A 21,922-nucleotide genomic window follows, 5' to 3' on the forward strand; every position below is an offset into this window, starting at 1 on the left:
AACTACTAGTTCACTAAAGGTAGTTCACAGTTTCAACATTACTTATTAAGTTGTTTGGACCTAAATACTTAATAAACAGAACTGTTTGGTATTTCTTTTGGGCTAGGGGTGCAGTGAAAAAATTACTGAGACACTAAGGATGCTGTGAACTGAGGAAGTTTGAGAACCTCTGGGTTAGTCTCTTCGATAAACAGCAATTTAATAAAGTGTACAAACAAAAGATTTAATTCCACACAACCAAGGGTTTTTTTCCTGCAACCATTATAACTAGTCATACAGCTCATCAGTGTATAAATAAAGGAGGAAAAAAAACAACAGGTGACTCAAGGTCACTCACTCCATACTAATGAAATGGAAGAGAAGTCTCAGTGAATGTGCTTTGCTTGCCTGTTATTTTTCTCTCTGCTCTAATTATAATGGCTGCAAAAATGAATCTTAGGGCTTTGATATTGTATATAAAAAAATTGAATGAATTTCTCCACATTATATATTATTAAAAGCAAAATATCATGTAAATTGATAAAGATCACCTTGTTATAATAATTATTCCTCAAGAAGAATAGTTAATTTTTTTCTTATTCTCCATTACAAAAGTTTTTTTTTTTCTCTGACACATATCCATTAATATTCTAACGACATTTGCCATGACTATGTTTATTGTCATATGCTCACATTTAACAAATTGAACTGTTATTTATATTTTTACTACTAGTACTATTTAGTCAATACAAATGTTTAAAGATATAAACATGGAACACAATGTTCAGTTATTAGTGTTTAATATTCCCTGAAATGTGCTTCTCCAAAACTGCTCAATCATTAGATATAATTCTCCAAATTCTGGAAAATTTTAAAATCCAGGACCTTTTGATTCCTATTGGTGTCGTAATTTAAATAGATTATGGTATTTAGTCAACTTTTAGAAAATTTCTTGCTTTGGTTCAAAAAATATCCTAACTAAGAAAAACAAAGGAAAGTTTGATACACACTTTTGTAAAGGCCTTAAAGTCCATACTTTGCCATTTCATTGATTTTGGTAATAGCTGTGCAACATTAAAATATGGGAAACATCCTTCTTGAATCCACCTGAAAAAAAGTTACCAAAAGGAACATGTGTCAGAATCATCATATCATCAAAATATATGCAATTACACAAAAAATAACTACATAGTTACTGCCATAATTTTGCCACTTCTATCCTTTAATCCTGCATCCAAGATATGGGCATGGGGGTCGTGAAAGAACTCTACTTTGAAATGGGGGAAACTGATAATGACACTGATAATATTTCCTATGCTCTGCTTTGTTATTATTTTAAAGGTTGTTTATGCAGCCAGGAGGCCTCCATAGCCGAGTAGTCATGAGCAGGAGTGCAGTAGCACACTCTCTTTGAATATACCAGGGTTCAAACTCCTGACTGCTATATACGTTCGATCTGTCAACCCGCACTGGACCAGCATGGCAGATTATGGTCCATTTCCCTCAACCGAATTTTTGAGGAGGCTTCCATCCTGCAGTGGATTGATAATGGCTGCAGTTTACCTTTTTTTTTTTTTTTTTATGCAGTCAGAGCTTCCTTATACACCAATGAGTCAAAAACATTATGACCACCTATCTAATATGATGTTGGTCCTCCACGTACAGCCAAAACAGCTTGTACCCAGCAAGGCATGGATGCTACAAGATTTCTAAATGTGTCTTGTAGTATCTGGTACCAACACATTACCAGCAGATCCTTTAACTCCTGTAAGGTCTGTGGTTGAGATGCCACAAATTGGAGTTGCTGTTCCAACACAAACCACAGATGCTCAATGGGGTTGATGTCTGGGGAATTTGGAGGCCAAGGCAATACCTGGAAGTCTTCCTCATGTTCTGCGAACCAATCTCGAACAAGCCAAGCAGTGTGGATGGTGCATTATCCTGCTGAAAGATGGCACCACCAGAGGGGAAGCCCATCGCTATGAAAGGGTGTACCGGGTCAGCAATGATGTTTAGGTAGGTGGTAGACATCAGAGTGCCTGGCACATGGATGACTGGACCCAGGGTTATCCCAGCAGAACATCGCCCAAAGCATGACACTGCCGCCACCGGCTTGTTTTCGTCCCATGGTGCATCCAGGCGCCATCACTTCCCCAGGTAAACAACACACACATACTTGGCCATCCACATGGTGCAACAGGAAACGTGATTCATCAGACCAGATGACCTTCTTCCAATCACTCAAGGTCCAGTTTCGATTATCACGTGCCCATTGTAGGCACTGTCACTGGTGAACTGTGGTTAGCATGGGCACTCGGAGCAGCCTGCAGCTACACAGCCCCATTTTCAGGAGGGTTCGATGTACTGTGTGTTGCGACACATTATTCCCATCACCGGCATTCCAATTACTGGTGAGTGAGCGTTTTTTATGAAAACCCCAAAAACATCGAAAATCTTACATTAGATTAACAATCAATTTAACACAATTAAAAATAAGAAAATTAATTAAAAGAATTTAATGAAAAAATTACAAAACGATTTTCCTTCCTGAAGCTGACAACGCTTTTTGACGAATGTTGTGATCACAGGAATGAAAGTTACCGAATAGGGATGAGCATGAAACTTAAATAGGGATTATTTGTCTTCATGCATGCGCTTTTAGCCCATGAATCAGAGATCAGATATGGCCAGCAAACATTAACAGAATTCTCGTGTAATTTGATTTCTACAGTTTCTGCAATTAATAGTTGCATATAATTACATTGGACACTAAGTATTTTGGCCTCATTAAATAAAAAAGTATGTTTTTCGTTAACAGCATGAAAGGCTAATTCTGACACTGCTAAACGAAAAGCATGAACTGCGGCCGCATATTGATTAACATGAATATTTAGAGGAAAATGCGTTGAACCTTGGTAAGACAAGTCGCAATCACCGCAAGAAATGTTGTATACCAGATCATTAATTTGTGTTGTGAACGAGGAAAGGCCTGAGCGACTGTTCAGTATAGGTAATTTCCGTATTGGCCTGGCCACAATTTTAAATTCAGTATCTTTAAAGAATCTGTAAAACTGTTTGTGCCACTGTTCAACATATGGGAGCGAAATAAAGTATTTTTTGATATTACTATTGTTGGTGGGTGTAGTATTTTGTATCCTATCCTTAGCTTGTACCCTAATTCAGTTTATTGTAACAAGGTATAACCCCTGTTTAAAAATCTGCTGGTTAATATTAATATTTATGAGACCAAAGCAGATTCCGTCGTTGAATATTTATAGGCATTTAGAAATCGATTAAAGATAATCAATCTTTTGTAGGTGAATGGGTGATAGCTGTTATAATGTAGAAGCATACCAGTTTTGTAGGTTTTCGATAGATGTTAAATTGGATTTTATTAGAGTCCTGAGTAAGCGTGAAATTTAGAAAATTTAATGACTTTGTATCCGTATCCTCCCTTTCCAATGTAAATTTGAGTCTAGAATGAATATTATTAAACGAATGTAAAATGCCTTGGATAATACTACTATCAGTAATAACTAGAACATCTTCTAAATACCTCCCATAGTATGTGATACGGGGTCGAAAAGGTGTCAAAGTTTTATAAAGATGTAAGAGAGAGCTAACACCTCCAGGAGTTAGCGGAGACAGCTCTTAGGATGTTTAGTTTCTTTAGACAGGCCGTTCTAAGGTAGGCTACATGATTGGAAAAATTAAGTTTATTGTCTAGGTATAAACCTAATAAATGAAAATTGTTGGTAAGAGGAATCGGATTGTTTTTTAAATATATTTTGGGATCTGGATGTAACTTGCGTGTTTTACAGAAATGAATTGCAGTAGATTTATTTTCTGCTAAGAAATATCCATTCCATTGTGCCCACGATTCTATTCTGGCTATGGACAGTTGAAGTTGCCTTTCAATGATATTTATAGTTTGTGACTGACAAGAGATAATGAGGTCATCAGTAAACATGTACGATTCGACTGTTTTTGGTATGTCTTGTATCATATTTGTAATTCTTATTGTGAATAATGTTGTGCTTAAGATAGAACCGTATGGTACACGCTCCTCTTGTTCAAATGTTTTAGCAGATTGTTAGCTTCCCAAAACCATGTTAGCAGCCCGTGAACCATTTTTTCCTAGGACTTTGCCTAAACAGCTAGTCGGTGAAATTGGCCTATAATTATGTGGGATGGTATGATCCTTCCCTGGCTTCAGAAATGCTAGTACAATTGAGTAACGAAAGGAGTGCAGATAAGCATTTTCTAAAAATATTCGGTTGTAGAAATTCAACAGGGAGTTTATTGCTTTGCTATTTAGTTTTTTTTAACATTACATAGCAGACTCCATCCGAACCAGCAGCAGTACTGGATGTTTTATTGAGAGACTGTAAAAGTTCAGTTAATGTGAATGGCTGATTATATGGGTGTGATACCATGGTAGAGAAACTGATTTTATGTTTTTCTGCAGATGACTTAATTTTTTTAAAGGTTTGGTTGTATGTGGACACTGCTGATATACTGACAAAAGATTCAGCCAATGCATTTGCTATTTCTATTGGTGCAGACAACTCTTGTCCTTTCCAGTTTAGGATTGAGGCTGGGGACTACACGTATTTACCATTAAGTGCTTGGATTTTCTTCCAGATGAGTCTGTTGTCTGTGTCCTTTTTAATAGTGGAAGTAAAGCTTATCCAGGCATCTTTCTTTACTTTTCTTCTTATTTTGCTGAACTTGGACTTGAGTCTTTTAAAGTTAATAAGATTACCAGTTGTAGGGAATTTTCTAAATAAATTCCAAACTCTACATTTTTCTTGTTTAGCATGTGTGCAATCCTGATTCCACCAATAACTGCTGTGTTTATGTTTCCCAGGCACAGATTTAAGTATTGCAGAAGTAGCAGTTTGTAATATCTGGTTGGTGACTATCTATGGGCTGGGACTAGATTATATCATCGTCAAACTGAATTAGAGAGGCATAACCATGCTAGTGAGCCCCGCGGAATTTCCAGTTGGAGCATTGCAATGGGGACAAGTTTACTTGTGTTTGAATCTTACAAAGGATTGGTAGATGATCACTGTTTAGTTCTTGATAACCCACTAAACAGTGATTGGTAGATGATCACTGTTTAGTGGGTTATCAAGAACTGACCACTCTGTATTGGCATATATGGAGGGAGAACAGATTGAGAAATCTATAGCAGTCATGGATCCCATAGACAAACAGATATAGGCAGGCTTGCCAGTGTTTAACAGAGTAAGATGATGAGTATCAAGCAGAGATTCTATTAGTTTGCCCCTTTTGTCTATTGCTGGAGATCCCTATAGCGGATAATGAAGTCTGCTATAGGGACCTACAGATGATGAAAAAACTGAATTCCCTGAATAAGCAGAAGGAAGATGGTATCTGATCTATTAGGTTCTCTAAATTGTCTGAGGAGAAAGACAAATTTGGAGGGAGGTATATAGAAGCTACTGTGAGAGTGATACCAATTACAATGTGCACTGCCACTACTTCAAAAGGAGTCTGAAAAGAAACATGTTTGGATGGAATATTGCTTTGACAATAAATCGCCACCCCCTCCATGAGCTGGCGTATCGATACTCCTATCTCATCTATAGAAACATAGTTTTTAACAGCAGGACACACTCAAGAATTTAAAAGATTTTCCTGTAAAGCTATGGCAGCTAGTTCATACCAATCGATGAGATCCTGTAAATCATTTTTTGTATTCCAAAAGCCTCTACAATTCCATTGAAGGATTCTTTCCATTATGTGGTTTTATGGGTTGTTTTTGGTTCTGACCACTTTTTAGTTGTAGTTTGCTTGTATGATCTATTTTTGTTTTGTCTTTCTTAGAAAAGAAGGGGCAGGTCAAATCCATCTCATTGGTTGCCTGTAATTCTAGGATTCCATCATCTGAATCAGCTCTTTTTTTTATACAACATATTTCCTTTAACTGTTTCAGCCTATACCACTCGTCGATGTGAATTCCAGTGGAGAATGATGCTTACAGTTTCATGGTTTTTGTCACTTTTGGTTTTATTGTTGATGAAACATTGGTTGGTATGGTAATTGGGGTATTACTGGCTTGTTCACTTGTTTGTTGTGTAGGACACTGTTTTGAAATAGAGAGCAACGGATGTGGCTAATTTGCGATAGATATATTACTTCTGATACTTCAGTCTGGATACTTCAACTGGAACTGATACTTAAGTCTGGATTTTTTTTTTTTTTTTTTTTTTTTGGTAGTTGTTAGCACATAGGCTTCTGTGGCCATAATGCACCTCCCAAGGTTTTTGCAGTACTTTGATCCAAGCCCGAGGCGGGAATCGAACCCGCGACCTTTGGGGTGCCAGGCAGGCACTTTACCCACCCGGCTAGCCCAGTCGGCTCTTCAGTCTGGATTCCAACAAGCTGGAAATATTGAGCTGCTGTGGCATACATGCGCTTTGTCTTTGTTTTGATTATCTGTCTTCTTGCCTCTCAGTATGTTACTTTGTTTTCTACTTTATATTTCTGAATTTTTTTTCCTTGCTTCCATAATTCACATGTTTTTGAGAAAGCCAGACGGTTACCCTTGCAATTTGGGCACTGTGGAGTGGTAATGGTGCAGTCAGATTGGTTATGTTCCTTTGAACCACAGTTGGGACATATTGCCTCACCTCATGCAGTTTGTGAGTGTCTGTATTTTTGGTATTTGTAGCACCTGATGGGATTCAGAATATATGGTTGGACATGGCAATGTAAGGTAGCTTGCTTTTATAGATGTCAGTAAGTTAGGAGTGCTAAAAGTAAGAATTATTCTCCTTGCTGGAAACAGAGTACTATCTTTTTGGGTCTTGATTCTCCTTGCTTGGATGACCTTTTGATAGTGCAATTCTTGAACAATTTCCTCCACTGATACAAGTAATAAGTCCCATTCTGTTTTTACTCCCTTAGAGGAGTTTAAGGTGGCATAGGGAGTAACTTTTATTGGGTGTCCTCCAAAGGTTGTGAGCTTTAACAACTTCACAGAATGTCGAGGTTGAGTAGTCTATCAGAAGATCTCCCGACTGGAGTCGCCTTACCGATTTAGGTGAACCAGCAGCAGACTCAATGCATTTCTGCACTAGGAAGGGTGATAATTTGTTCAGAGGCTAATCTGAGAGTGAATGCTGGTATCTCCTCTTGAGGGGTTGTTTTCAACCTCTTTGGTTGAGAGTAGTCATCATCATCATCAGTGTCATTTGTCACTAGTTTTGAGCTCGATGGCTCTAAAGGTGGAAACATTTTGTTATCCATCTTTACTCCTTTCAGCCTCAGGAGAGTGGATTTCTTCTCACAGGTTGCTGGCCCCGCCTCATGGATGCAGGAGCAGTACCGCTAGAGTGACAAAGCAGTATAAAAGTTAGTGTTAGTCTAAATGAAAATGAAAGAAAGGTAGCTTTCCTTTCCTTTCTTAAATTTGCTTACAATTTGTAAGACAAAGTTTGTTATTGATTAACAAGAATGTAAAAAACTTTTCAAACTCAAGAACTATGGCTTTGAGCAAACGTTCTACGAATCACTCGGAAATTGCTTGATCACTATAACACCTGGCACATGGGGCCACCCATTTATTTAAATAAATTTTCTGTTTATACTCCGGCACGACAACCAAGTCAGTAGAGTTTACAATAAATCGTCAATACAAATATTTATCATATTTAGTAGTGACAGGCTTTTACTTGTTCCATGTCGACTCCCAGCAGCCCTTGAAATTCCCAGTACCTCACTTTCCACGCTGTTGTTCATTCCAACAGAAGCTGTTGTTGTTATTTTGGTTTTTAGGAACATTAGCAACTAATGCCATATTGCTCCTGGGATATGCGGTAGTCATTCCCTGACCTTTCCGCATCCTACATATTTGGTGGTGACGGGCTCGAACCACGGTCTAATCAAGAAGCGTGTCCTACGCACTGCTGCTCCTGCCCACCTGGCTACAGAGGCGCCTCCAATAGAAGCAGTGCAAGAATCACTTTTGCCTCTGCCTGTGGCTACCATTAATCTATTAGTCTGTGAATCCACCAAGCTAGCAGTTTTTGACCCACCTAACACTGCCTTGATAGCACCAGCAAATATTCTTGTACCCTTTCTATTTAAGTGTATCCCATCCCTGTAGAAACATTCTCTCCTGTTAACAAGCACAGACCACACTGAGAAAAATTTTACACCATGAACCTCGCACAATCTCTCCAGGGCCGAAATGATTGACAAGGCTCTCATCATATATTCCCTCCTATCGTGTCTGGGCAGAATTGCAGACACTTTCAAATTCAACCCTAACTCGCAGCTTTTTTCAACATTGACCTGTCCTTGTTAAGTAAGTCTGCAGATCTCCTACTCTGATTGTCATTAGTGCCAACGTGTACAACAATATCACCCTTTGTGCCCTACAACATTATCAACTTTTGATCCTGGCAAATGTACACTGGTTCTATTCCACACATTTTGCACAATAGATTCACTGACAATAACTAACTCCTGTGGGACCACCCCATTCTTCCATAAAGGTTGTCACTGTGCTGCCTGATGATCGAGTGCAAGCTCTGGCATTGATGTGGGCAACTGAGAGCTTGATAAGTCCCCCAGCTTAAGTCCTTCAAGGGCATCTACCCTGTTCTTCAAGCTTTCATAAAGGCCCATAACAATGCTGAGTTGGTGCTTAACTTCTTCACACTGCTTACATCAAGCACACACACACACAGACATCTCCCTTGGCAACATCATGTCCCGTTCCAGAAAGATACGTAAACATTTCACAAGTTGCACATTTTTTTAGGCAGTAATGCATTGGAGAAATGCTCCCTTTGGTTCTCCCCCAAGCCACAGCACTCCAGCCACTTTGTGCACATTGCTTTTTCTGCTCTATTCTGGGACATGATTTCCGCTTAAATACTATTTAATTAATTAACGATGAAAATTAATAAGGTTAATAAATTTAATTGATTAATTTACTATACTATACTTGACTATACAAAACTATACTAAGCTAATGTAGTAATACGTATTCCATTTTATAGTTTTACGTTAGTATATATGATATCCAAAATACTGTATGGTTTCAAGCCTGATAACATAGCTGAACAAGAATACAACTTTAAAGCTCATATTTAACTAGCTTAAAACAACATAACTTGTAAAAGTCTAAAAAAATAAGAATAACATGTACTAATACATTTATTTCAAGCACAGTGTTACCTGATAATATCACATAGAAGAACCTGTTCCTCTAATAAGAGTAGGCCTAAGTAACAGAAGCAGACAGTTTTTGGAAGAGTAATACATGTAACCTCTTTGGCTGCAAAGTCACTTAGCGATGTAGAATTTTTCCTGCACAATTCCTTGTATCTGTTGAACTTAAAAATAAACATACATTTTAATAGCAGTTAAAATTATAAAGAATAATAAGAAGGCCATGTAGCTGATATCAATATTTTTGTAGACAAAGACATAGCAACAAAATATAGATGTATGCAGTGCTATACAAACAACATTGGAATGATTCATAGTCTCATGTGTGAACCCAGTGAGTGAATTTTCACACTTCTAAGCATAGTATTAGCAGTATTAATATTAGAAAGGCCAAATGATGCAGTCTTTTTTTTTAGCATCAGACAAAACAAAGTAAAAAAATAAATAAATACATTCAGAATATTCATACTGCTCCCATTTCTACAAGGTAGCTATCCAATTCTGCTTTAAACTTAGCTAGATCCACTGCCTCTGCAACATTGGGAGGCAACTTATTTGTTTTCATTGTTGAAAACTGGACTAGGTTGCCTGTTGCAATAAACTTTATGAGATTCAGTCTTCTTTTATTTCCAGAAATATGATAATTTATATTTCTTCTTAGTTTCCCTTCTTTTTTTTTTTTTTTTTTTTGATTTCCCCAGTTCTTATCAATGTTAAACTTCAGTTGCCACTTCTCAGCCCATCTGCCCAACTTTTCTAGATCCTGTTGCAGTAGCATACTGCAATTAGTGTCATTAACAACCCTGTTAACCTTAGTATCGTCTGCAAACTTGGATATTAAGTCTGATATACCTTCATCAATATCACTGATAAATAAACAAAACAACACTGTGCCCAGTGGTGAGCTATAGTGGGCTCACGAGAGCCCATTGTTATTTTGTTTTTTAAATTTGTGAGCCCATTGTTGAGATTTATTTTACAGATGAAATCCTGAATGGAAACCATTGAGTATCCAGAACTGAAACTACAGTGGGAGTGAGCGGGGCCCCATTCCCAGCATTTTAATGGTGCAATCGATCGGTTATGTATTTTAAAATTGCTTCATTTTTGATTTAATTACAGTCGGACCTCTGTTTAATGAACTTCTTTATAGCGAATTTTTTTGATTCCCCTTGGTAATTACATTTAAAATAGTTTCCGTTGAACAAAGAAAATTTCCATGTATTAGCATTAGTAGAAGCATTTGATGCAAGAAAGCAAGCTTATGTAGCATCAGCCAAAAAAAAAAAAAAAAAAAAAACCACTTCCACTTCACCCCTCTGTTCGTTCAAAATACCTGTCCAGCTGAGTCTTAAACTTATTTAGGCTATCAACCTCCACCACAAGGGATGGAAGTCTGTTCCACCAACCAATCACCCGCTGGCTAAAGGCAAATTTCCGCACGTCTATCCTACATCTGTCTTTCCTCAATTTGAATTTATGCCCTCTCAGGTGATTTTTCTGAGCTAGAGGAAGAATCCCATCAGCATTGAGCATGCTTAAACCATTCAAGGCTTTATACACCTCTATCAGATCACTTCGCTGGTGCCTAGTCTCCAGACACTGTAATTTGCAAAACTTAAGCCTTTCTTCGTAAGAGCACCCCTTTGTTCCATTCACTAATCTTGTTGCCCTTCTCTGTACTCGTTCCAGCAGCTCTACATCCTTCTTGAAATGAGGCCTCCAGACCTGTATACAGTACTCTAGGTGTCGCCTGACCATCGCCTTATACAATGGAATAATCACCTCCTTATCCCTGCTGGAAAAATTCCTGTATATCATTGACAATACTCCTTGAGCTACTCTTGCAGCCCGTCTGCACTGCTCAGAGAACTTCATATCTGCCTGCACAACCACCCCCAAGTCCCTTTCATTCTCTACCACTGTCAGTTTAGTACCACAGAGTTGATACGTTGCTCTGGGGTTGCTGTTTCCCATGTGTAGTACTTTACATTTGTCAATGTTAAACTTCATTTGCCACCTCTCAGCCCATCTGCTCAACATTTCCAGATCCTGTTGCAGCAGCATAGTGTCAATAGTGTCCTTGACAACCCTGCCAACCTTTGTATCGTCTGCAAACTTGGACATTAAGCCCAATATACCATCATCAATATCATTTATAAATACAGAAAACAATAATGGACCCAACACTGAGCCCTGAGGGACTCCACTAATAACATCAGTCCACGATGAGCAGTGTCCATTGATTACCACTCTCTGTCTTCTCCCCCTCAACCACCCCTTTATCCATAGCAGCAATTTGCCTCCAATGTCACTCTGCTCCAATTTGTGTAGCAGTCTTCCATGTGCAACAGTATCAAAAGGCTTTCTAAGATCCAAGTATATAATATCAAAGTTATTCCCTGCATCCAGTTCTTTTGTGACTGCATCATAGTATCCAATCAAGTTGGTCAGGCAAGACTTCCCCTTAACAAAACCATGCTGTGTCTGAGCTATAACTGAAGTCTTGTCTAAATGATCCTGCAGTGCTTCTTTAACCAGTGCCTCCATTAATTTTCCTGGAACAGAAGTTAAGCTCACAGGTCTATAATTACTTGTGTCAGCCTTTGATCCTCCTTTGTGAATTGGGGTCACATTTGCACATTTCCAGTCTATGGGTACCTCTCCTGAGTCCAAGGAAGCTCTCATAATTATGGCTAAGGGTTTGCTTACTTCCTTTGCTGCCTCCTTTAATATAACTGGATAGATCCCATCCACCCCGGGTGCCTTCTTGTGTTTATCTTCAACAGTTTCTCCTCCACTTTACTCCCAGTTATTTCAAGATTCTGTAGCTTACTGCTAGAGTTGAATACACCCCTGGCATTCCCCTCGTTGAATAACTCCTCATGTGTGAATGTCGATGCAAAATATTCATTTAGTTTGTTAGCTACCTGAGCAGGAATATCAACACTTGACCCATCAATATCAAGTGGACCAATCTGATTCATCCCCTTCCTTCTAGAGTTTACATAAGTAAAGAACTCTTTGCTGTTTTTCTTTGCATCCCTTGCCAAGGATTTCTCGTAATCTGCCTTCGCCTGCCTAACCTCGTTTGTAACTTGGTTGCATATCAACTTGTATCTATCATAGGCTTCTGTGTCATGTGTTAATTTGTATGTATCCCATGCATTTTTCTTCTCTGCCATATGCCTCATTAGTTCATCTGACGTCCATTTTGGCCTAAACCTTGAACAATATTTCTTAGTTGGTATGTAAAGCCTAGTAGCTTCCAAGATAAGTTCTTTGAATGCTTCCCATTTTGAATTTGCTGGTGGTAACATCATCAGTTGGTCCCACTGTATAGAATTTAAATACTGTCTCAGTCCATCGTAGTCGCCTTTACGGAAGCAATAACCCTTCCCTTTACCCGTAATGGTAGTTACCTCTTTGAGTAAATCCCACTTCGGCACACTGTGATCACTGCCACCTAGTGGTTCATTTATCTGCAGATTCTTAATGCATGAAGAATCACTGTTGATAATCAAATCAAGAGTATTACTCCCTCTAGTTGCCTCCCGAACATGCTGATGTAGAAAACAATCATCCAATAAATCCACAAAAGCCCTGCTAGTGTGTGAGTAACCAGCCCCCAAAATCCAGTCAATATCTGGGAAATTAAAATCTCACATTATAAGACACTCTGATTTACTGGCCCACTCTATTTCCCTGTACAGTTCCTTATTATACTCATCAGAGTCATTAGGCCTATAGCACACTCCTACTCTCAATTTTGATCTCCCAATGTTTATGTCACACCAAACTGACTCCACACTGCACTGTCCAGCGATGTCGACTGGCTTCACTTCCTTGGTTTTTATGTGTTCCTTAACTAATAGCATAACACCTCCCCCCTTCCTATCCTGTCTATCCTTTCTGTAGACGTTGTACTCCCCAAATTGCAGTTCCGCATCCCTTATATCTGTGTGACACCACGTCTCTGATATCCCAACAATATCTGCCTTCAATGTTTTGAGCAATACCTCAAATTCATCAAATTTATTTACTAAACTCCTAGCATTGGTGTACACGCAAGTATACCTGCACCTGTTTCTATTCTTAGCTACCCTAACACAACCCATGTGTTTACTTGTACCGCAATGGCTCCCAGCAGTCTCTGAAATACCATGCATCTTGTTTTTCAGGCTTCTGCTCATTCTAATAGAAGCAGTGCAAGAATCTCTTTCACCTCTGCCAGTGGGTACTGTCAATCTATTGGTCTTTGTCTCCCCCCAAGCTAGCAGTTTTCCGACCCACCTAACACTGCCTCGATAGCATCAGCAAATATTCTTGCACCCTTTCTATTTAAATGTATCCCATCCCTGTAGAAGCAATCTCTCCTGTTAACAAGTACAGTCCAGGCTGAAAAAAATTCTACCCCTTGAGCCTTGCACAATCTTTCCAGGGCCGAACTGACCGACAAGGCTCTCATCATATACTCCCTCCTATCGTGTCTGGGCAGAATTGCAGACACTTTCAAATTCAACCCTAATTCTCGGCTTTTGTTCAACAGTTAACCAGTTGTTAAGTAATTCTGCCAGTCTCCTACTCTTAATATTATTAGTGCCAACGTGTACAACTATATCACCTTTTGTGCCCTTAAAAGATGATATTCGCTCTACAACGTCATCAACCTTTGCCCCTGGCAGACAGATTAGGAGAGACAGCTGTGTATGCATTGTTCTCACCTCTGGCCTTTAAGCAATTTAGTTAATTAGAAAGTGCGAATTAAGGGTGAAAGGGATTACCATTTCACAATGTTAGTGGTGTCCGTAAAACCTATGCAGTCACATACAGAGAAGTCACGCTAGACCATATGCTTTCCATAACCAGTCAGAGGATTAAGATTCTTGACACAGATTATAGCCTCTGGTCAACCTGTGTTGTGGTTCCCCTTTACTCCGACAAACGGGCATATGTTTTTCGGAGAAGTGAGTGATCTACTCCTTCCAGTAAATTTCTCCTGTCTATGTTTACATGGTCACAGTAGCAGAATATCCATGTGATTTAGACATTTTGCACAGTATTCAAAGAACTAGTGAGAGAGTAACGTAGAGTGTGGGGGGGGGGGAGAATTGAGGTAACTGAGATATTATATAAACTTTACAAAGATGACATGTTGGCAGATTTTGAAACTTTGTTGAGCCTTTCACTGTGTAGAAAATGTTCCAAAATATAATGGCATACAGGCAATAATTAAAAAAAAAAAACTGTATCACTAATCTCCAAAAAACTAGTGCAAATTAAGGATGATTACTAAAGAACTTGATGTGGAAACTATAAAGGTCAGTCTTGTGTTCGGGCCACAATAGGGCAGCTTTTAGCTTGCGGACTGCAATTGTGGGTTGGAGGAATTATCCCGCTTTGTGCAAACATTTTGAATCAGAAGTTAAATATTCCGGATTATTAAATCGACTTTTAAATTTGGAATTTCTTAACCATTTAGCACTAATGGTCGCCATCCTTCAAGAGCTCTCTTACCTTTCAGAAGCTTTACAGAATCACAATGGTAAAAGCATATAAATTAATTAATAGAACTATCAATGCTATTGCTAATTTGAAAAATTCTGAAGGAAATTATGAAGCTAAAATTGAGAGCATGTTTAGGTGGAAAGAATTTGAAGGAATCAAAATTGAAAGTAAAAAAATTACATTGTGACAAGTTATTAAATGCATTGTTTTATCCTTAAAGGATAACTTATTAATGGAACACGGTGATTTTAAATTAAATAAAGAAAAAAAACGATACCATTGAAAAAAGTTTTAAACATATGCTACCTGAAATCGTGAATTTGAAAGAACTTTCGTCTCGGTGGCAAGATAGTGAAAACTGAATAAGAAATTTAAGTTTTCTGGTAAAATATGAAATAAAAATTAATGATTTTAGAGATTTTTTCGAAGACAGTTTATCTTTAAAATCGAGTGAAATTACCTTTTCAATTAAGAAAGCCAGAAATATCATTGAAACCATTGCCATTAGCAGTGCTGAAGCTGAGCAAGCTTTCAGCGTAATGAATACTATTGAAGGAATAATGTTGACAATTAAACATGTTGCAGATTATGATGACCATACACCTAAATGGAAAACCATTGCTTCAATTTGATCCGGATCGTTACATCAAATCATTCCTCTGTAATCATCGCTCAGCTATTGAGCAAAGCAGAAGATCAACAACAAATATTAATAAAGAAGTAAATTGTATATGGCAATTTTTTAGAATAAATTTTTCTTGAATATTTGTGAAATAATTTTTTTTCGTGTAATCTGTGATTTTTTGTGTACTTTTTCTAGAAAGTTTGTTTTTTTATGTAATATTTGTTTTTATATTGTGGAATGCTTTGTGATAGTTTTTATGTTATTTGTGATGTGGGAAATATTTCATGTTATTTTTTATTCCCAATATTAAAATTTTATTGTGAAAAAAAAAAATCCATTATATTTCCCTAGTTGTTAAAAAAAAAAAAAATCGAATAAAAAAGGTGCACGTATGCCGAACACGTGTGATAAATGGTTTATGCGAAACTTCCTTCACATTTCTTTTAGGCATTTTGATTTGTATATATCGACTATGAACTAAAAGAGCTTTTTTATTGTAAATATTTTATTGATCATTCACAGATTTTCATAATTTCTGGAAGATACAATGGATTTATGATAACTAAAGTAAGACATGTATACTTGCAAGTGCAACGTATCTAAATATCTCTGTAAAATAGCACCGATTTATGTACCGATCTCGTAGTTCAAGCGACATACGCAACTGTTAGGGGCACCTAACAATGAAATGTAACAAAAATGCGAGACAAAAAAAGAAATTGTTGATAAATATTTGTATTGTTGAAATCATACTTACTGCAGTAGTAACTTCAGGAAGCATGATTGTGACATCACACTATTCAAAAATTCTATAAAGTTAGAACTCCAGATACCATTGTATCCAGTTATCATCGTAAGGCAAGGCATGATGACCAGGTTTTAAATTTTTTTTTTTTTTTAGATAGACCTAGGAACATTTTACACATTCACTTATACGCATGGTTAAGGGATAATAAGCTGCATCTGTCCCCCCCTAAATTCTCCCGACTCGAGATATCATACTGGTCACGAAAAATGCATCACTTGCTATAATCACAGTACTAGTAATGCGAGCATGGGAAATGCCTCTAGTGGAAGCCGCGGATGACGTCATTTCCGTGACCAATCAAATTTACTCGGTAGAAAGTCAAAAAACTGCGAGCCCATTGTTAAATTATTTACAGCTCACCACTGATTGTGCCCAACACTGAATCCTGCCGTACTCCATTAATCAAATTAGTCCATGAAAAGCAGCGTTCATTGATTACCAATCTGTGATCTCCCACTCAACCACCCTTTTATTCATTGTAGCAACTTGTGATTAATACCATACTACTCCAATTTGTAAAGTAGTCTTCCATGCGCAACAGTATCAAAAGCTTTCATGAAATTAAAGTATATGATATCAAAATTATTTTTATCCAATCAAATTTGTCAGAAAAGACTTTCCCTTAATAAACCCATGCTGTGTTTGAATTATTACTGCAGTTTTTTTTTTTTTTTTTTTTTTTTTTTGATTTGGTAGTTGTTGGCGCATCGGCTTCTGTGGCCATATTGCACCTCCCAAGGTTTTTGCAGTACTTTGATCCAAGCCCGAGGCGGGAATCGAACCCGCGACCTTTGGGTTGCCGGGCAGGTACTTTACCCACTCGGCTAGCCCGGTCGGCTATTACTGCAGTCTTGTCTAGATCATCCTACAATGTGTCTTTAACCAGTGATTCCATTATTTTCCCCGAAACAGAAGTTAAACTAAAAGGTCTGTAATTACTCACATTTCCTTTTGATCCCCCTTTGTGAATTGGGAATACATTTGCACACATCCAGTCTGTGGGAATATCTGCTGAGTTCAAGGATGTTCTAATAATTATGGCTAAGGGTTGGCTTGCTTTCTTTGCTACCCCCTTTAATATAACTTTATATCTACCATAGGTTTCTGTGTCGCCTGATAATTTATATGCATCCAATGCATTTTTGTTCTTTGCCAGAAGTCTCATTAGGTCATCTGACATCCATTTATGCCCCTCGAACAGTATTACTTAGTAGGTATAAAAAGCCTAGTAGCTTCCAAGGTTAATTCCATGAATGCTTCCCATTTAGAATTTACTGTTGGTAACATCATCAGTTGGTCTCACTGTATAGAATTTAAAAACTGTCTGAGACCACTGTAGTCAACTTTACGAAAGAAAAAACCCCTCCATTTACCCCTGATGGTAGTAATATCTTTAAGTAAATCCCACATCAATACACTGTGATGACTTCCACCCAGTGGTTCCTTTATCTGCAAATTCTTAATTCACAAATAATCACTGCTGATAATCAGATCAATAGTATTACTCTCTCTCTGGTTGCCTCTCGAACATGCTGCTGCAGAAAACATTCATCAATAACTGCACAAAAGACTTGCTAGTGCGCAAGTGACCAATCCACAAGTTCCAGTAAATATCTGGGAAGTTAAAATCCCCCATTATTAGACATTCTGATTTACTGGCCCATGCTATTTCTCTGTACAATTATTCATTGTATTCATTTGAGTCATTAGGCCTATAACGCACTCTTACTCTTATTTTCCCTTTACTAGTATTTATGTCACACCAAACAAACTCAACATTGCACTGTCCACCCATGTCAACTGGAGGCACTTCCTTAGATTTTATGTGTTTCTTAACTAACAGCATAACCCCTCCTCCCTTCATATCTGGACTATCCTTTCTATACACATTGTACTCCCCAAATTCCAATTCTGCACTGCTTACATCTGTGTGACACCACGTCACTGATATCCCAACAATATCTTCTTGTGATGTCTTGACCAGCACTTGAAATTCATCAAATTTATTTACTATATCCTAGCTTGGTGTACATTCAAGTATACATGCACCTGTTCTTACACTTAGTTACCCTGACACAGCGCATTTATTTATTTGTTCCATTTTAACTCCCGTCAGTCTCTGGCACTCTGCCCTTGAGGCCGCTGCTCATTGTAATAGATGCAGTGCAAGAATCATTTTCACCTCTGCCTGCAGCTACTGTTCATCTTTTAGTCTGTGAATCCCCCCAAGGATAAATTGCTGCTGCTGCTGTGGATAAAGTGTCTGTCTGCACTGCTCTGAGCAGTGTAGACAGACATTTTATCCACAGCAGCAACTTTCCCTTAATGCTACTCTGCTCCAATTCATATAGCAGTCTGTTTTGTGCAACAGTACCAAATGCTCTCCTGAAATCTAAATATAATAATATCAAAATTATTTCTGCATCCAGTTCCTCTGTTACTGTATCACAGTATCCAATCAAAGTGGTCAGACAGGATAGCCTATGCTCGGACTGAAGTATAACTGCACCCTTTACAGATGATCCTGCATTGCTTCTTTAACCAATGACTCCATTAGTTGCCTGGAACAGATTTAGGTAACAACTCTGTAATTACTCATGTCAACCATTGATTCCCCCCCCCTTTGAGGATTGGGAATACATTTGCACATTTCAATTTCATGGGGGACCTCCCCTGAATCCAAAGATTCTCTCATAATTATGGCCAAGGATTTGCTTACCTCCTTTGTTGCCTCCCTTAATATGATTGTGCACTTCCTTCACCACAAGTTGTCGTGTATTGCACTACCTCAAATAAGTAACGCTTCACTGAAAGAGAAGACTATTGTTAGTTATTCTCAGTGGGCACCACCACCCAGACAGCCTTTGCTTGCCTAAACTCCTTTGTGACTTGATTACAGACTAGCTTATATCTATCATAGGCTTCTGTGCCACCTGATAATTTATATGCATCCCATGCATTTTTCTTCTCTGCCACGAGCCTCATTAATTCATCTGACATCCATTTAGGTCTGATCCTTGAACGGTATTTCCTAGTTGGTGTGAAAAGCCTAGTAGCCTCCAAGATTAAGTCCCTAAAGGCTTCCCATTTATAATTCACTATTGGTAACATCATCAGTTGATTCTACTGTATAGAATTAAAAAATTCTCTGAGACCACTGTAGTCACCTTTACAAAAGCAAAAACTCTTCCCTTTACCCTTGATGGTAGTTACATATTTAAGTAAATCCCAAATCAGTACACTGTGATCACTGTCACCTAGCGGTTCCTTTATCTGCAAATTCTTAATGCATGAATAGTCACTGCTGATAATCAGATCAGGAACATTACTCCCTCCGGTTGCCCCTTGAACGTTTTGCTATAGAAAACAATCTGGAGATGTGCAAATGTATCCCCAATTACCAAAGGAGTTCAAAGGGTGACACAAATAATTATAGACCTGTTAGTTTAACTTCTGTTCCGGGGAAAATAATGGAGTCACTGGTTAAAGAAGTGATGCAGGATCACCTAGACAAGACTGCAGTAATAATGCAGACTCGGCATGGGTTTGTTAAGGGGAAGCCTTGTCTGACCAATTTTATTGGATACTACTATGATGTGGCCACAAAGGAACTAGATGCAAAAAATAATTTTGATATCACATAATTGGATTTCAGGAAAGCTTTTGATATTGTTGCATATGGAAGACGGCTGTACAAATTAGAACGGTATTACATTAAGGGCAAGTTGCTGCAATGGACAAATGGATGGTTGAGTGGTAGACAGCAGAGAGTGGTAATAAATGAACACTACTCTATGTGGACTAATGTTATTAGTGGAGTTCCCCAGAATTCGATGCTGTGCCCTTTTTTTTTTTATTTTGTGTATTTATCAATCATATCGATGAAGGTATATCAGGCTTAATGTCCAGGTTTGCAGATGATACAAAGGTTGGCAGGGTTGTTAATGCAAGTAAAGACAGTATGCTACTGCAACAGGATCTAAAAAAGTTAGGCAGATTGGTGAGAAGTGGCAACTGAAGTTTAACCTTGACAAATGCAAAGTACTGCATATGGGCAGCAGTAATCCAAGAGAAATGTACCAAACTGTGTGGTACTACACTCAGGGAGGTGGAGAATGAAAAATACCTAGGACTAATTGTGCAGCCGGACATGCACTTCTCTTTTCCTACCCCGTCCATCCTTTCTGTACACATTGTACTCCCCAAATTCCTATTCTGCAATGCTTATATCTTTGTGACACCATGTCTCTGAGATCCCAACAATATCCACCTTTGTTGTCTTGAAGAGCACTTCAAATTCATCGAATTTATTTACTATACATTAGTATTAGCATTAGTAGAGGCATATGATGCAAGAAAGCAAGCTTATTCAGCATCAGCCAAAAAAAAAAAAAAAAAAACCCTCTCCCATTTCACCCCTCCGTTCGTTCGAAATACCTGTCCAGTTGAGCTATAAATTTGTTTAGGCTATCAACTTCAACAACAAGTGATGGAAGTCGGTTCCACCAACCAACCACCCGCTGGCCAAAGGCAAATTTCCGCACATCTATCCGACATCCGTCCTTCCTCAATTTGAATTTATGCCCTCTGAGGTGATTATTCTGAGAAAGATGAAGAATCCCATTGGCATTGAGCATGCTCAAACCATTCAAAGCCTTATACACCTCTATCAGATCACCTCGCCGGTGCCTAGTCTCCAGACTCTGTAATTTGCAAAACTTAAGCCTTTCTTCGTAAGAGCAACCCTTTGTTCCATTTACTAATCTTGTTGCCCTTCTCTGTACCCGTTCCAGAAGCTCTACATCCTTCTTGAAATGAGGCCTCCAGACCTGTATACAGTACTCAAGATGTGGCCTAACCATTGCCTTATACAAGGGAATAATCACCTCCTTATCCCTGCTAGAAAAATTCCTGTATATCATTGACAAGACACCATGAGCTACTCTTGCAGCTCGTCTGCACTGCTCAGAGAACTTCATATCTGCCTGCACAATTACCCCCAGGTCCTTTTCATTCTCCACCACTGTCAGTGTAGTACCGCAGAGTTGATACATTGCTCTGGGGTTACTGTTACCCATATGTAGTACTTTACATTTGTCAATGTTAAACTTCATTTGCCACCTCTCAGCCCATCTGTTCAACCTTTCCAGATCCTGTTGCAGCAGCATAGCGTCAGTAGTGTCCTTAACGACCCTGCCAACCTTTGTATCATCTGCAAACTTAGACATTAAACTTGATATCCCATCATCAATATCATTCATAAACACCGAAAACAACAATGGACCCAACACTGAACCTTGAGGAACTCCACTAATAACATTAGTCCACGTTGAGCAGTGTCCATTGATTACCACTCTCTGTCTTCTGCCACTCAACCATCCCTTTATCCATAGCAGCAATTTGCCTCCAATGCCACACTGCTCCAATTTGTGCAGCAGTCTTCCATGTGCAACAGTATCAAAAGCCTTTCTAAGATCCAAATATATAATATCAAAGTTATTCCCTGCATCCAGTTCTTTTGTGACTACATCATAGTATCCAATCAAATTGGTCAGGCAAGACCTGCCCTTAACAAAACCATGCTGCGTCTGAGCTATAACTGAATTCTTGTCTAGATGATCCTGCAGTGCTTCTTTAACCAGTGCCTCCATTAATTTACCTGGAACAGAAGTTAAACTAACAGGTCTATAATTACTTGTGTCAGCCTTTGATCCTCCTTTGTGAATTGGGGTTACATTTGCACATCTCCAGTCTATGGGTACCTCCCCTGAGTCCAAAGAAGCTCTCAT

General features: G+C 38.4%; 1 protein-coding gene across 1 annotated transcript in view; it reads right to left on the reverse strand.

Annotated features, from left to right (window-relative positions):
• Positions 1-21,922, reverse strand: part of LOC150087275 (TATA box-binding protein-associated factor RNA polymerase I subunit B-like) — a 308,013-nt gene that overhangs the window by 195,989 nt on the left and 90,102 nt on the right. The window contains exons 6-7 of the mRNA XM_090372434.1: positions 9,199-9,356; positions 990-1,086 (exon numbers count right to left, since the gene is read on the reverse strand). Coding sequence (XP_090228560.1) covers positions 990-1,086; positions 9,199-9,356 — 255 coding nt within the window. The remainder of the gene's footprint in view (positions 1-989; positions 1,087-9,198; positions 9,357-21,922) is intronic.

The sequence above is a fragment of the Mastigoproctus giganteus genome, chromosome 4 (genome assembly GCF_048544385.1).
Source record: "Mastigoproctus giganteus isolate SK-2022 chromosome 4, ASM4854438v1, whole genome shotgun sequence".
In the NCBI taxonomy this organism is placed as follows: Eukaryota; Metazoa; Arthropoda; class Arachnida; order Uropygi; family Thelyphonidae; genus Mastigoproctus; species Mastigoproctus giganteus.